The sequence below is a fragment of the Primulina tabacum genome, chromosome 1 (assembly GCF_025594145.1).
Source record: "Primulina tabacum isolate GXHZ01 chromosome 1, ASM2559414v2, whole genome shotgun sequence".
Classification (NCBI taxonomy): domain Eukaryota; kingdom Viridiplantae; phylum Streptophyta; class Magnoliopsida; order Lamiales; family Gesneriaceae; genus Primulina; species Primulina tabacum.
In genome coordinates this window covers 9,361,045-9,376,320 of record NC_134550.1, presented here as the reverse complement: position 1 = coordinate 9,376,320, position 15,276 = coordinate 9,361,045, and the positions used below count along the sequence as shown (strand labels likewise).

The following is a 15,276-nucleotide window of genomic DNA, read 5'->3' as shown; positions in this document are numbered from 1 at the left end:
CTGGTTAATTGAACCGAGCCAACATGAGTAACATTGATTGAGAAATTATTTGGAATGGTTACTCTAGAATTGATCTGCCTAATTGAAGTAAAAAGAAACATTGAGCAATATATATGATGTGTAGCTCCTGTATCTATTACCCAATCAAGGCGTTGGATGGCAGGAAGAGAATCAAACAAAGAAAAAATACCATTGAAGCAGGACACTGAGGACTCTTGCTGTTGTTGTTCCAAAGTGGAGTTACTCATAGTTTGAATCTTCGAGCTTAAAAACTCAATGAGTTGATTACACTGTCCATGTGTGAGGGACTCGACAGAGACATTGGAAGTAAACTCTGGAGAAGCATGAGTTTGGCATGATTGTGCTGGTGTTTTTCCAAAGAATGATTTCATCCCAAACTTAGGGTGACCAGGGGGAAAACCATGTAATTTGTAACACTTATCGACTGTATGATTAGTATATCCGCAATGAGAGCAAATTTATCACCTTTGCCTTTGGAATTCATAAATTTCTTGGCAGCACTTACAGCACCAGATGTAATTGGGACAAACGAGGTGTCAATGGTTCCAGTCGTAATAGACCTCTACCTCTCCTCTTGGACGACAAGAGAAAACACTTTAGCAATGACAGGAAGAGGATCAACCAACAATATTTGTGCACGTATCTGGGAATAAGATTCATTTAGCCCCATGACAAACTACATAACACATTTCTGATTGTGATAATTCATCCAATCTTTCATTGATCCACGGTGGCAGACTGAGGCAGGCTGATAATCTTTTAATTCATCCCAAAGTGTTCGTAATTTTGTGTAATACGAACTAACACTCAAAGATCCTTGACTAAGAGCACTAAGCAACTTTTTAATTTGATAAATCCTTGGAGCATTGCTGTGTTGGAAGCGATCGCGCAAATCAAGCCAGACCTCATCCGCTTTCAGGCTCAGATTACAACACCTGGAGCAGAGCTATTGTCATGGCATTGAATGCTAAAAACAAATTAGGTTTTGTGGATAACTCTATACCTCGTCCTTCCCCTGATGATCTGCTATACGGTGTTTGGAATTGATGTAACAGTATGGTAACATCTTGGATCTTAAATGTTGTTGTTCGCGAAATCGCTGATAGCTCTAAAAGATCTTTCTACTCCAAACCAGTTGTGAATCCTGTATTTTCGAGCAAATATTTGTAAACATATCGCGTTTCATTTTCTTTTTTTGAAAAAAATAAATGGTGAAACCTTATTATATTTTTTGTAAACAAAAACATGAATAAAATTGATAATTTACTCTCTTTTTTTAGAAACATAATTTATGAATTGTATATTGTCCGAAGTGCGACTCAGATTGTGTTGACACGTATTGATGCGTTGAATGGTCACTGCTACCGAGTAAATTGTTTCAAACCCAATTCTTATTTCCATTTAACTCAGTCAAATTTCATTCTTTTCTTCTTCTTCTCCTCCTCGTGTCATCCCCTGTGGTTTCTCATTCAAACCAAGCCGAGTTCCCATGTACAATGACACCGTTATATATATACCCTTTTTTCATATCATTTAATTGTTTCTTAATTACCAGAATTCGAATTGATCATCTATATATATATATATATATATATATATATTTATATATATAAATGGAGAGATTTCCATCAGATTCGGCCCTGAAAAATCTCGAAAACGAGCTAACACAAGGGCGAGAGCTGGCTAAGCAACTACAACTGCTTCTGAATGCGCAGTCTTCTTCACAGGAAACTCACGTGTATCTGCTGAATGAAATCTTGAACACCTACGATCGCGCGCTGTGGGTGATCGAATATGGAGGTACCAGTGGCTTTGCCGGTGGAGGCGCTAGCGGTGGGGCAATGGTGGCAATAACGTCTGATTCACAAGGCCCGCCACTCACCGGAAGCCCCCACAGCAATCATTCGGATCCAGAAGATCAGGCTTGTTGGATAAGGTTAAAAAAAAGTACTTTCTTGTATATTTCGATTCCTCCACATTTTACGTACCAAAGTTATACACTGTGTCCAATTGTCTAAAATTGCATTTCTACCTCATATAAATCAAAATCTGGATCTAATTACTCTCTCACCAGGACTTTTTAATCAGGTTTGAGTTTGGTCTACTCTGATTTGACTTGTAATTTAAACTTATTGACAGTGAGAGAAAAATGTTTTAGAAAAGAATTTGAGGATATGGGAAAGTTAGAATGAGATGTGATAATGTTACAGATTTAATATGATACGTTTTGTATAAATTTTCAGTGGGGAAAAAAGATTGCCGGGGTGGACACAAAAAGTAGTCGTGCTTGGAGAGACTGGAAACGAGACACAGCTTGATGATGGGCACAGCTGGAGAAAATACGGCCAGAAAGACATCCTACGATCAGAATATCCTAGGTATGTGTGTATGTATATGTATATGTATATGTGTATGTATGTTTCCACTTGATATGGAGACATGATATTTTCATTCCACTCATATATACAACATGTTTGGACCTTGTCAAAACTCAAACCCCTAAAATATACATTTTAAAAATATATTAGCAAGTGTCAATGTGTATGCTCGCATTTTTTTCCCAAATAAACGGTTGATGATCCACTGTATGTACTTATGCCTCCCTATAATATTGTGTGTAAGTTTAAAGAAAATTGAGTGTCAACTGTGTGTTGATTATCTTTATTCAAATGTATAGTGAAGTTATTATTTCAACTTCGATGATTCAACAAAATATCCAATAGCATCGTTGATGGTGCCTTATAATCTATCCGGCACAAGATCTCAACTCTCAATTTTGAGACGAGATCTCGACCTGATTGTAACAAACTTCTCTTACAACTCAAAACAGAAATTTAGACATGAATACGATGTAAAAACTGAATTAACATGAATATTCCCTCCGTCCTAGGTATTTAAGCATGTGTATGTTTTCAGGGAATATTATAGGTGCACGCACGGGAAAGGCTGCTTGGCTAGAAAACAAGTACAGAGATCAGATGAAGATCCCACAGCATATGAAGTCGCATACAAAGGACACCACACGTGCCATAATAATCCCCCAATCCCAATCATCCAACCTCAAAATGAACTAAAAACACCTTTATCCCACGAAAATCAAAATAACCAATCCCAACAAGAACCATTTCTCGACATCCAAACAAGCCTTAAGATTACGGACTGTAGCCATGATAAACAAAACAATATCCCTTCATCATCAAACTTCAATCTCGAAAATAATCCCATTTTTTCCGATGACCAAATTTTGTGTGAGGATTATTTACTGGATTTCATGTATCCCACGGCTCAGGAATTAAATTATTACAACGGTTATGAAGGGTTAAATAATAATTCGCAAGATATCGAGCCTGCGGCGAAGCCCCCAACTCAAGACGGGGATTCTTGATTTGATAGTTTATCCGGGCAACTAGGATGAGTTTTGGCTTTGGAAATTCGAGTTACTTCCCTTGATTTTTATTATATATTTGATTCTCATTTGTGGACTATATTATAATAAAGTAGTGTAAAAATCATGAAATAAGCTTCTTATTGATGTAAATAATAGTTAATAATATGACATATTTTTTTGCCATTTTAATGTTATCTGAGATGGAAAAGTATTCGATTAGTGTTAGAACCCACATTTAAAATTAAATATGAATTATTGGATATACACTTAGAGTAAAGGCAAAAACTTGTGTGAGACGGTCTCACGGGTCGTATTTTGTGAGATGGATCTCTTATTTGGGTCATCCATGAAAAAATATTACTTTTTATGCAAAGAATATTACTTTTTATTGTGAATATCGGTAGGGTTGATCCGTTTCACAGCTAAAAATTTGTGAGACCGTCTCACAAGAGACCTACTCTAGAGTAAAATCCAAATGCTAGGTCGAGCTCAACAATATTGATACAATATTATTTTTAGGTCATAAATTTATTAGATTTTTGGCATGTCTTAGCATTTTTATTTTTATTTTAAGAAATAGAAAAAGTATTTGATTTTGCCTTCACCTCAAAATGAAGTTCCAATAACTCTTCAACTATTTTTAAGGTTAATGTTATAAATCTTATAATTGTTTAAATCATTGGCTTTCAAAATTATTACTCAAACTAAACTTTTTTCAAATCTATTTTCATGGTATATAATTTGATATTATTGTAAATTTTCTTTTGATAAATTAACTCAATTATTCAAAATAATACTTTAAAAATGGGTAAAACAAATTGATCGAGCATACGGTCCCATATTAAATATGGGATGAATAGTATCAATTTAATGTATTTTGATCATAGTTTATGGTTATAGTTGGTTATGTAAAGTAAATAATCGATCAAAATAACCGAAAAATAAAGTTAGTGTTTCAAAGCGTCAAAGCGGCAAAGTCAATACGTGAAAATTTACTTGACCAAAACTCAAAATTCGACAAGTTAGTAATAAAATAATTATTTTTATTTTTTTAAAGCATTGCATTTTTTTAAAGCAATTATATATATATATATAAAATTTAGTACAAAGAATGTTTCCAAAGTAGGAGGCAATAGAGTGCATCAGCCAAGTATAAGATTTTGTTTATTTGAGTTTGCTAGCATGGAATTTTGGGAAATTACCCGTTTAGATAACTAAATGTATTCATAATATATAACCATTTATCTCTATATGTGTTTCAACAAATTTTGTGAACTGGCTTGAAGACATGATTTCTCCCATTTAGAAGAAAGATGTTAGGTTCAAATCCCCACCACCCCCTATTAGGATCCCAAAAAAAATAATCATTTTCCACGTATATGTTATCGAATTTCAATTATAATCTTGTATTTTCTCATTTTTTACAATTTTAATTATTTTTTATCGAGAATATTGATCCAGTTATACACGTCAACGCCACATCAGCATCGTATTGGTGACACATCGAAAAAATTACTAAAATTGACAGAAAAATAAATATAATTGACTAAAACTGAAATTTGATAACATAAATGAACAAACGAAAAAAACAAAAAATGCAATCTTCCCTATTGGTTGCTTAGGGTTTTTAATCTCATTTAGAGTGATTACCTCAAAATAAAAATAAAGAAATTAAAAATTTACATAACAGGTTAATTTACATTAACTGCCAAAGTATTCTGCGGGAAATTAAAACATTCAAACTATTATCGTATATTAACTCCATACTAGAATCTCTTTAAATAGAAAAAATAATCTTGTCAATATCTTCAATGCGAATAGAAGATGTTAATTCAAATAGAAATCATTACATCTACTGACTAATTAATCACTAACCAGCAATTATGGTTAACTAATACATCCCCACATTGCTTTATTGCAAATAAAAATATTAAAAAAATCTTAAATAATATTAACTTCCACCAATAAATTTTCCAAGCTAAATTTTACCACTCGACTATATTTCTAAATATCGTATCATTGAAGCATTTTCAATAGAAAAATTAGCTCGGGCTCGAAAACTCGATCGATGATAAATCGAAATTAGCAGAAAGTCTGTTGAATTTGATGAGCCAATTCTTCTGCACTAAGTTGGCATTCAATTCCAATCTATAAATCAATTAGGAACAAATTATGCAATTGTTAGTCATAAAAAAAAATTAAATACTCAAGATATCACTAATTTTTATTTTTCCAAAATTCCCCTCAAGTCAAAAATATCATTACTTCTAAAAAGCAGAAAAAAATGCATAAAGCATAATCTTAGTTAATTTTTTTTAAAGATCCTTAAAATAAAACCAAACACTAGAAACTCTTATCATACACACTAAAAAAATTTAATAATCCATGCAACACATGTTTCCGATATTTTTTCGATGTGGCACTGTTATAGCGCTGTCGTATGAAGAGCTAATTACATTAGTGTTCACGATGAACAATGACTAAAATTATCAAAAATCAAAATATACATGATTAATATTAAAACTTGATAATATAAATAATCAAAATCGTAAAATATCTTATATAAAACCAAAATTGTAATTTTAAGTTAAAAACCTTCTATTCAAATTTACCAGTACAAAAGACAGTAAATATTTTTCAAAAATGGAATTAATTTTTAAATGCGACAAATGTTGGATCAATTATTTATATGGGCTTATATGTGAATAATTATGTGTTGTGGGTTGTCTATTAAGTTAAACCCAAAATAAAGTGATCAATTAATGTTTCGGGTTATTGGGCTTTAATGTATCTAATGGGCTGTGGGCCTTTAATGTGTAGAGATATAAGTGTAATTTCTGTTTTTATGATGGACTAAAACAGAAATATCAGAAGATATTGGTAAACATTATCTATAAATATGGGTCATGGTCCCCAGATCTCGCGTTGTCACTTTCACTATTCTCTCCCCCATTAAGAAAATAGTTCTGAAGAGAAACTAAATGATTCTCTCAAGGAAAGAGCGCATAGATCTGGAAGATCAAGACACGTTTTAAAGAATTCAGGATTATGGGTTCAGGTACGCTTCCGCTTAAGATTTCAGTCAAATTCTTGATGATTTATCATGATGGATTCTGCGGTTTATGGGTTTTCCCCAACAAGTGATATCAGAGCCATTCATGTTTGAATCATTGAGATTTGTTTAAAGTTTTTGGATACTATTTGGATCCAGATCTGAAAAAAAAATAAATAAATTTTTGTTTAAGATTTTTTTTTGATATGGCTTCAGATCTGAAAAATATATTGATATGTTTTCAGATCTGAAAATATTTTGATACGGTTTCAGATCTGAAAATTATTTTGGTTTAGATCTGAAAATTTTTGATACGGTTTCAGATTTGAAAATTATTTTGGTTTAGATCTGAAAATTTTTGATATGGTTTCAGATCTGGAAAATATTTTGGTTGAAAACCAAATCTTTTAAAGTTTTGGTAAAAAGATTTAGTTGTAAAATTTTAAAGATTTGGTATAAGATTTCCATTTTCCTTCCGGTTTTTGTTCAACAAAATATTTTAGAGGAAAATCGAAAAATTCGGATTAATTTTTTTTTTTAAAAAAAAGTACGGATTCGGGTCGGGTCGTACGGACCCAGGTCGACCCGAACCGTACGGATCCGGGCCGGGTCGTACGGATCAGGGCCGACCCGACCCGACCCGTACGGAATTTCCGAAAAAAAACAAATTTTTTTTTTCATTTCATATTTATTCGGTTAAGGTTAAATTTTCATTAATTCAAATAATGATAATGTTATATGTATTTTAAAAATTGATTAATTGAAATAAAATGTCGCCAAAGTGACCTCTTTTATGGAAATTAATTTTATTTTGAAATACAAAAGAATTTTGGGTATATGTGATTCATATGAATACTGATCGGCCCAAAGGAAGGTTAATATTTAATATAATTATATATGCACTTGTGGTGGTAAACATGTGATAGTTGTTCGGTTTCATGTGAATAATAAATCGGCCCAAAGGAAGGTTGTTATTTGACATGATAGTTACTATCAGTGTTTGACTGCTGCGCCAGGATATCACTTACAAGTTAATCTTTTGTCCAAAGATGAAACATTAATGGAGTGCTCGATATTCTGTTTATGGGGTTTACATTATTTGAATTTATTGATTATTTTATTTGGATATTTGGTTGAGCATGTATATTTTGGTTTTTTGTTCTCTGTTCAGATTTGACTCCTGCAAATATTCACTCCAACATAAATTCTATTCCTATGTTAAATTGCTCTAATTTTAAATCATGACAAGAGAATTTATTGATAGTTCTCGGAGTCATGGATTTGGACCTTGCGATAAGGGTTGACTCTCCTTCTGCCGTTACGGATAAGAGTACCTCTGATGAAAAGAGGGAGTTTGAAAGGTGGGAGAGATCGAATCGCATGTGTATGATGATCATGAAGAGGGCCATTCCAGAAACATTCAGGGGCACAATGTCTAACGACATTGCTACGGCTAAGGCTTTCCTTCAAGACCTCGAAAAGAGGTTTGCTAAAAGTGAAAAGTCTGAAATCGGTACACTTTTGGCAAGCCTAGTTTCAATGAGGTACAGAGGTAAGGGCAATATCAGGGAGTACATTATGGAAATGTCTCATCTTGCTTCAAGGTTGAAAGCACTGAAGCTTGACCTCTCCGAGGACTTGCTGGTGCATCTGGTTTTGATATATCTTCCTCCTCAGTTTAACCAGTTCAAGGTGAGCTATAACTGTCAGAAAGAGACTTGGTCTCTGAATGAGCTCATCTCGCACTGTGTCCAGGAAGAGGAAAGGTTGAAGCAAGACAAGACAAAAAGTGCTCATTATGCCTCTACCTCGAAGGATAAAGGAAAGAAACGAAAGTATAAGGAAGCTGCGGATACACAGCCTCCGAAGAAACAACAGAAGAATCCTAGTGATTCTCAAAGTTCTGGTTGTTTTTTCTGTGGCAGTGATGGGCATGGCATATGAAGAAGCAATGCAGTAATTATCACGCTTGGCGTGCTAAGAAAGGTATGCTTCTGAATATGGTTTGTTCTGAGGTTAATTTAACTTCAGTGCCTAGACACACGTGGTGGATAGATTCTGGTGCAACAACTCACATCAGTGTGTCTATGCAGGGTTGCCTGGATTGCCGAAAACTAAGTGATGCTGAAAGATTCATCTATGTTGGTGACGGCAACAAAGTTGATGTTGAGGCAATAGGAAAATTTAGATTATTGTTAAAGACTGGAATATATTTGGATCTTTATGAAACATTTGTTGTGCCGTCTTTGATTTCCATTTCTGCATTGGACAAATTTGGTTATTCTTGTTCTTTTGGAAATGGAATATTCAGTTTGTTTCTCGATTCAAAACTGGTTGGTTCTGGTTCTTTATCAGGATACGATAATCTCTATTCTTTGGATGTTATTGCTTCATTTAATGAATCCCTGCAAACAAGTAGAGGCACTAAAAGAAAATTAACCAGTGAGAATTCAGCTGCGTTATGGCACAAAAGATTGGGTTATATCTCTGAAAAGAGAATAAGGAGACTCGTGTCAGACGAAATTCTCGAACCTTTAGATTACACAGATTTTAATAATTGTGTTAATTGTATAAAGGGAAAACAAACCAACAAAAGGAGATTTGAAGCCAACATGTGTTCAGGCGTCTTAGAACTTATACATACTGATATTTGTGGGCCATTCCCTTCGGCTTCTTGGAATGGTCAACAGTATTTTATAACGTTTACAGACGATTTTTCAAGATATGACTTCATTTATCTCATTCATGAAAAGGCACAGTCATTGGATGTGTTCAAAAACTATAAAGCTGAAGTTGAAAATCAACTTGGCTTAAAGATTAAAAGCGTTAGATCTGACCGTGGTGGTGAATACTATGGTAGATATGACGGTTCAGGTGAACAACGTCCAGGACCTTTTGCTAGATTCCTGGAGGAATGCGGTATCGTCCCACAGTACACTATGCCGGGTTCGCCCACTATGAATGGTGTTGCTGAAAGACGAAACAGAACGCTTAAGGACATGGTGAGGAGTATGATCAGTCATTCTACCTTACCAAAATCACTCTGGGGAGAAGCACTAAAGACCGCAGCATATATCCTTAACAGGGTTCCAACTAAGGCAGCGACCAAAACCCCTTATGAACTTTGGACGGGTAAAAAGCCCAGTCTTAAGCATCTGCACGTTTGGGGATGTCCAGCTGAGGCAAGGCCTTACAAGCCTAATGAAAAGAAACTGGACTCAAGGACGGTTAGTTGTTATTTTATTGGATACTCTGAAAGATCCAGGGGGTATAAGTTTTATGATCCCACGAGTAAGTCGATTTTTGAGTCAGGAAATGCCAGGTTCTTTGAGGATGTTGAGTTTGCGGGGGGAGATAAAGTAAGGGATATTGTCTTTGAAGAGGAATATGTAAATATTCCCACAGGTGTCTTGGACATTGGTCAGGATCATATTCCTCACTTTGACCAAGACACAATACATGAAGACAATATTAGAGATCCTCTCATTCCAGATGAACAAACTCAAGCACCTCCAGAACCTATGCCATTAAGGAGATCCACTAGAGAGCGGAGAAATGCAGTGCCAGATGATTACATTGTATTTCTTAAAGAACATGAGGCAGACAATGGATTGATGGAGGATGATCCTATTAACTTCCGTCAAGCCATGGAAAGTTCTAACTCTCAAAAATGGAATGATGCCATGAATGAGGAGATAAAGTCCATGAAGGACAATGACGTATGGGATCTTGTCCCATTGCCTAAAGGTACGAAGCCCATTGGTTGCAAATGGATATTTAAAACTAAGAGGGATTCGAAAGGCAATGTGGAAAGACATAAGGCTCGTCTTGTCGCTAAAGGCTTTAGACAGAAAGAAGGCATTGATTATAAAGAGACTTTCTCTCCGCTTTCTTCGAAAGACTCTTTAAGGATTATAATGGCTTTGGTGGCGCATTTCGATCTTGAGCTTCATCAGATGGATGTAAAGACTGCGTTTCTAAATGGTGACATTGATGAAACGATTTATATGGTGCAGCCAGAAAATTTTGTGTCCAAAGACACAAATAATATGGTTTGCAAATTAAAGAAATCCATCTATGGGCTCAAGCAAGCGTCTCGACGATGGTATTTCAAATTTCATCAAGTGATCATCTCGTTTGGTTTTGAGATGAATTTGGTCGATGATTGTGTGTACCATAAGTTCAGTGGGAGTAAGCATATTTTTCTGGTTTTATATGTTGATGACATTCTGCTCGCTAGCAACGATATAGAGTTGTTGCATGAAACCAAGAGATTTCTAGCTAAGAATTTTGAGATGAAGGATCTTGGTGATGCATCTTTTGTACTGGGTGTTCAGATACATCGGGATCGTTCTCGGGGTATTCTTGGATTATCTCAAAAAGGCTATATCGAGAAAGTTCTCAAGCGATACGGGATGCAATATTGTAAACCAACAGATACCCCTGTGGCTAAGGGAGACAAATTTAGTCTCAAACAATGCCCAAAGAATGATTTTGAGGAAAAAGAAATGTAGAAGGTTCCCTATGCATCTGCAGTGGGGAGTCTGATGTATGCTCAGGTTTGTACACGTCCAGATATTGCGTACGTGACAGGAATGTTGGGACGATATTTAAGTAATCCAGGAGTGGAACATTGGAAAGCAGTCAAAAGGGTTTTACGGTACCTACAGAGAACAAAAGATTACATGCTCATATATCGGAGGTTGGATCAGCTTGAGATCATTGGGTATACTGACTCCGATTTTGCTGGATGCCAAGATAGTATGAAACCTACGTCGGGCTACATCTATCTCCTTGCTGGAGGTGTCATTTCCTGGAAGAGTGCTAAACAGTCACTTATAGCCTCTTCCATCATGGCAGCTGAGTTTTTAGCGTGTTATGAGGCATCCAATCATGGAATATGGCTGCAAAATTTTGTCACGGGACTGCGCATTGTTGATGGCATTGAAAGGCCACTAAGATTACATTGTGACAATAAATCAGCAGTTATGTATTCCAATAACAACAGGAGCTCGACGAAGTCAAAACACATTGACATCAAGTTTCTGGTTGTTAAAGAAAGAATTAAGAGTGGAAAGTTGTCTATTGAGCATATCGGTACAAACTCCATGGTTGCGGATCCGCTTACTAAGGGACTACCACCCAAACAGTTTCATGAGCATACTGCTAGTATGTGTGTTATGTCAATTAAGGAAATCCAGTTTTAGTGGGAGTTTGTTGTTTTAAATGCTTTTCAGTTGTAGACATTTTCAGTTACAGTTATGTAAATTTATTTTCTGCAGAAATAAATTTCAAGTTAAGTCACACTCTAATTATGATTTAAAGTTTGATCTCGATAAGGTTAAAGGGAGGACCAGTTGGAAATAGGCATGTTACGGTCACATTGCATGAAATTTCCATGCTACACATCCACTTCATGATCCATGTCATTTAGTTGTGTTGGCATATGTGACCATTGATGGGTCTAGTTACCTTGAGTGTAGCGAAGACTGCTTTGATCCTATGTTGATGTGATTGATGGACCGGATTGGTTATAGATACAATTCGGAATGACAACAATTTTGAGCTCATAAGGTTATTTTCACAAACATAATTATAAAGTTGCACATATAGCCCAAGTGGGAGATTGTTGGATCAATTATTTATATGGGCTTATATGTGAATAATTATGTGTTGTGGGTTGTCTATTAAGTTAAGCCCAAAATAAAGTGATCAATTAATGTTTCGGGTTATTGGGCTTTAATGTATCTAATGGGCTGTGGGCCTTTAATGTGTAGAGACATAAGTGTAATTTCTGTTTTTATGATGGGCTAAAACAGAAATATCAGAAGATATTGGTAAACATTATCTATAAATATGGGTCATGGTCCCCAGATCTCGCGTTGTCACTTTCACTATTCTCTCCCCCATTAAGAAAATAGTTCTGAAGAGAAACTAAAGGATTCTCTCAAGGAAAGAGCGCGTAGATCTGGAAGATCAAGACACGTTTTAAAGAATTCAGGATTATGGGTTCAGGTACGCTTCCGCTTAAGATTTCAGTCAAATTCTTGATGATTTATCATGATGGATTCTGCGGTTTATGGGTTTTTCCAAGAACAAACACTTGTGGGAAGTGTTTATTATGTTTCATTTAATTTTGGTGTCAGAAAATTTGCTGACCGTTTCGAACTTGTCATGTCTATTTCTCAATTCTTGAGTCGAACGTCCAGACAAATCAAGATATATGCATTTTATATATATTGGAATGAAAACCAATTACTCTTTCATTTTATTTCAAGTGTCATTTTAAAAACCAAATATATTTTAAGGAACATTAATTAATATTAATATAACCCCGTATTATTTTCCAACTTTTGACATTAATAATATTTAATAAACTTCAGCTTTAAATTATTTTAGGTACCTTAATGGTGAAAGAATTCAGCATTGTTTCATCGACTGTGCTGATGCTCACTTTGAGGATTTCCAGTGCAAGTTCCTCCAGAGCCGATACGATCTTCACCACCTGGCCCGGGATATGAAGGGACATCGTACTAAGCAACAGGTTGGGGCCGGAGAACTTCACCTCAACTTCAGCTACAGCTGACTTTGAACTTGCCACGAGTTCATTAACACTGTCGTTGATCGATGAAGTGGACGAATTACATGGAGATCGGTCCACGGGGCTTGGAAGAGACGGTGAGTTGAGATAGTATGTTTGGCTACTGTGCAGCAAAGGCATGTACGGGCTGCTTGATTGAGGGGTCCTCGGGCTTATAGGGAGGCCTAATCTCGGGCTCAATGGCGGTTTTCGTGGGCTTAAGGGCGAGGGTCTCGGGCTCAACACTTCGTTGTAGGCTTTTCTTTGCTTCTTGGCTTCAAGGGAACGGAGAACTTGTTGCAACTCGTTGATATAATTCACCACTCCTCCAATTATCGAAGCTTGGTCACCCTAATTAAAACAAATATAATCCTTGTTAAAGTGTTCAAAACCATGGTTCCTTAAAGTGCTCCTCGCTTTATAAAAAATCGTGATTGATAGCAACAAGGTAATTAAAATATTTTAAGTCATATAACGTCCTAGAGATCATGTTTCTCTTGTTTTTATGACATCAAGAAAATTATTACTCTCAGAGAAAATATGTTTTTTTGTAAAGCCGACATATAGGGACGAATTAAGACACTTATGGGAAAAATTATAATTTTAGTCATTTAAGTTTGTCTGTTTTGTGTTTTAATCATATAACTTGTCAAAGTTTGGTTTTCATAAATTAACTTAGATTTTTTTGGGTTTTAATCATTTTTTTGTCTAAAATCACTAAATCCACCAATATTGCTTATTTGACATTGATAATCTCAAACGTGACTTATGTGACAAAAATAAAGCTTATATTAAACATATTTAATATATATAAATAAAAGTAAATGGAAACGATAAATTTTTTCCTCTAAATTTGAAGTTTTGAGAGTCATTTTCTCTTTTTTTTTTCCTTTTATTTTTTGCCAGATCAATTTAATTTGAGTAATAGAGTTTAATTATGTCACATAAAAAAATCAAATTACTGTATGAAACTATATTTTGACAAATTAAATTACTAAAATGATAATTTTCTCACTCTTTTGCATCACCTGTTTTAATGCATCGATAGAAAGGAATTAAGACAGTCAATTTTAAAGAGACGAATAATGAAAGTTGCCCTTATCAGAAAATATACGTATCTGCTTGCTTATCCCAACTAATTATTTTCGTGAGTTCAGTGGAAACATGCATTATTTCGAAGCAGTAATCTCTTTAATCTGCGAGAAAAACCTAGTTTTAGTCTACGAAAAATACTTGTCTTCTATTACAAGATGCATGGTACATTAACAAAGATGTAACACTAAATATAATTGAGAGAGAGAGAGAGAGAGAGAGAGAGAGAGTAAAATGGTATGCGTACCCCTTTGACATAAAAGCAAGGCATCAGAGACCGAAGCACGGAGAGATGCTCGTTCATTTGCTTCCTACGGTTCCTTTCCACAGTAATGTGTGATATTCTCTGCTGCCCTTCTCCACAATTAGAAGATGTTGTTGCAGCATTCATCTTTTGTCTCTTCGGCTTCGGAGACGCAGCCACAGCTTCGGCCTCGGCATCGGATTCCCAAAAACTACTTAAAGAAGGAGAATAGCCTGCAGAAACTGTTTGAAACTCGAAGCTTTCTTTACTATCTTCTCCACCGTTGTTTAAGGCTGAAATATCCGTTTGATGTTCAGAACCACTGTCCAAAGCCTCAAGAATACTGAAAATATCATCCGGGGACGCGGCGTTGCAGACATTATGTGCTTCACAGAACTCGGATTCTCCGAAGAAATCGGATAAATTACTCTCACCATCCATCTTCTGAAGCTTGACTTTCAAGAAGACAAATAAAAAAAAAGTTAGAAAACCAAGAACAGGTGGACGGATTAGTATTGAAAAGAATGATGGGGTTTAATAATTTGCAGGTGGAGTTATATATCAAGAAAATTAAACAAAATCCATGAAATATTGTTTGGAGAAGTAGTTGGAAAAAAGTAATTTAAGGTCATCTGAAAAGGACCAAACTATCGACATCAATTGTGTTTCAGAAATGAGCAGTAATGGTAGCTTTGTTTTTTACACTGGATATGTTTTGTATGCTAACCGTTGAATTTTGGGGAAGTGCTGTTTCACACACACACATATATATAAATACATGTGTGTGTGTGCGCGCAATTATATTAAGTGAGCTGAGATTTATTGCATTCTATTGATTATATATATGATGTGAGAATATGCATACAAATTTGTTTTATATGTACTGTTAAAATGAAACC

The 15,276-nt window shown here is 35.2% G+C and overlaps 2 protein-coding genes across 2 annotated transcripts; one reads left to right on the top strand and one right to left on the bottom strand.

Moving 5' to 3' along the window:
* Window positions 1-1,634: 1,634 nt before the first annotated feature.
* On the top strand, window positions 1,635-3,592 carry LOC142517807 (putative WRKY transcription factor 30). Its single transcript, XM_075620270.1, has 3 exons — window positions 1,635-1,957; window positions 2,265-2,399; window positions 2,938-3,592. Exons 1-3 carry the CDS (start codon window positions 1,635-1,637, stop codon window positions 3,404-3,406), a joined length of 927 nt encoding a protein of 308 aa, XP_075476385.1. The 3' UTR covers window positions 3,407-3,592.
* A 1,554-nt stretch (window positions 3,593-5,146) lies between these two features.
* Window positions 5,147-15,056, bottom strand: LOC142540084 (transcription factor SPEECHLESS-like). The gene is made up of 3 exons (XM_075645983.1): window positions 14,381-15,056; window positions 12,865-13,392; window positions 5,147-5,557 (listed from the first exon to the last, which is right to left on the bottom strand). Exons 1-3 carry the CDS (start codon window positions 14,816-14,818, stop codon window positions 5,492-5,494), a joined length of 1,032 nt encoding a protein of 343 aa, XP_075502098.1. The 5' UTR covers window positions 14,819-15,056; the 3' UTR covers window positions 5,147-5,491.
* Between the last annotated feature and the right edge of the window lie 220 nt (window positions 15,057-15,276).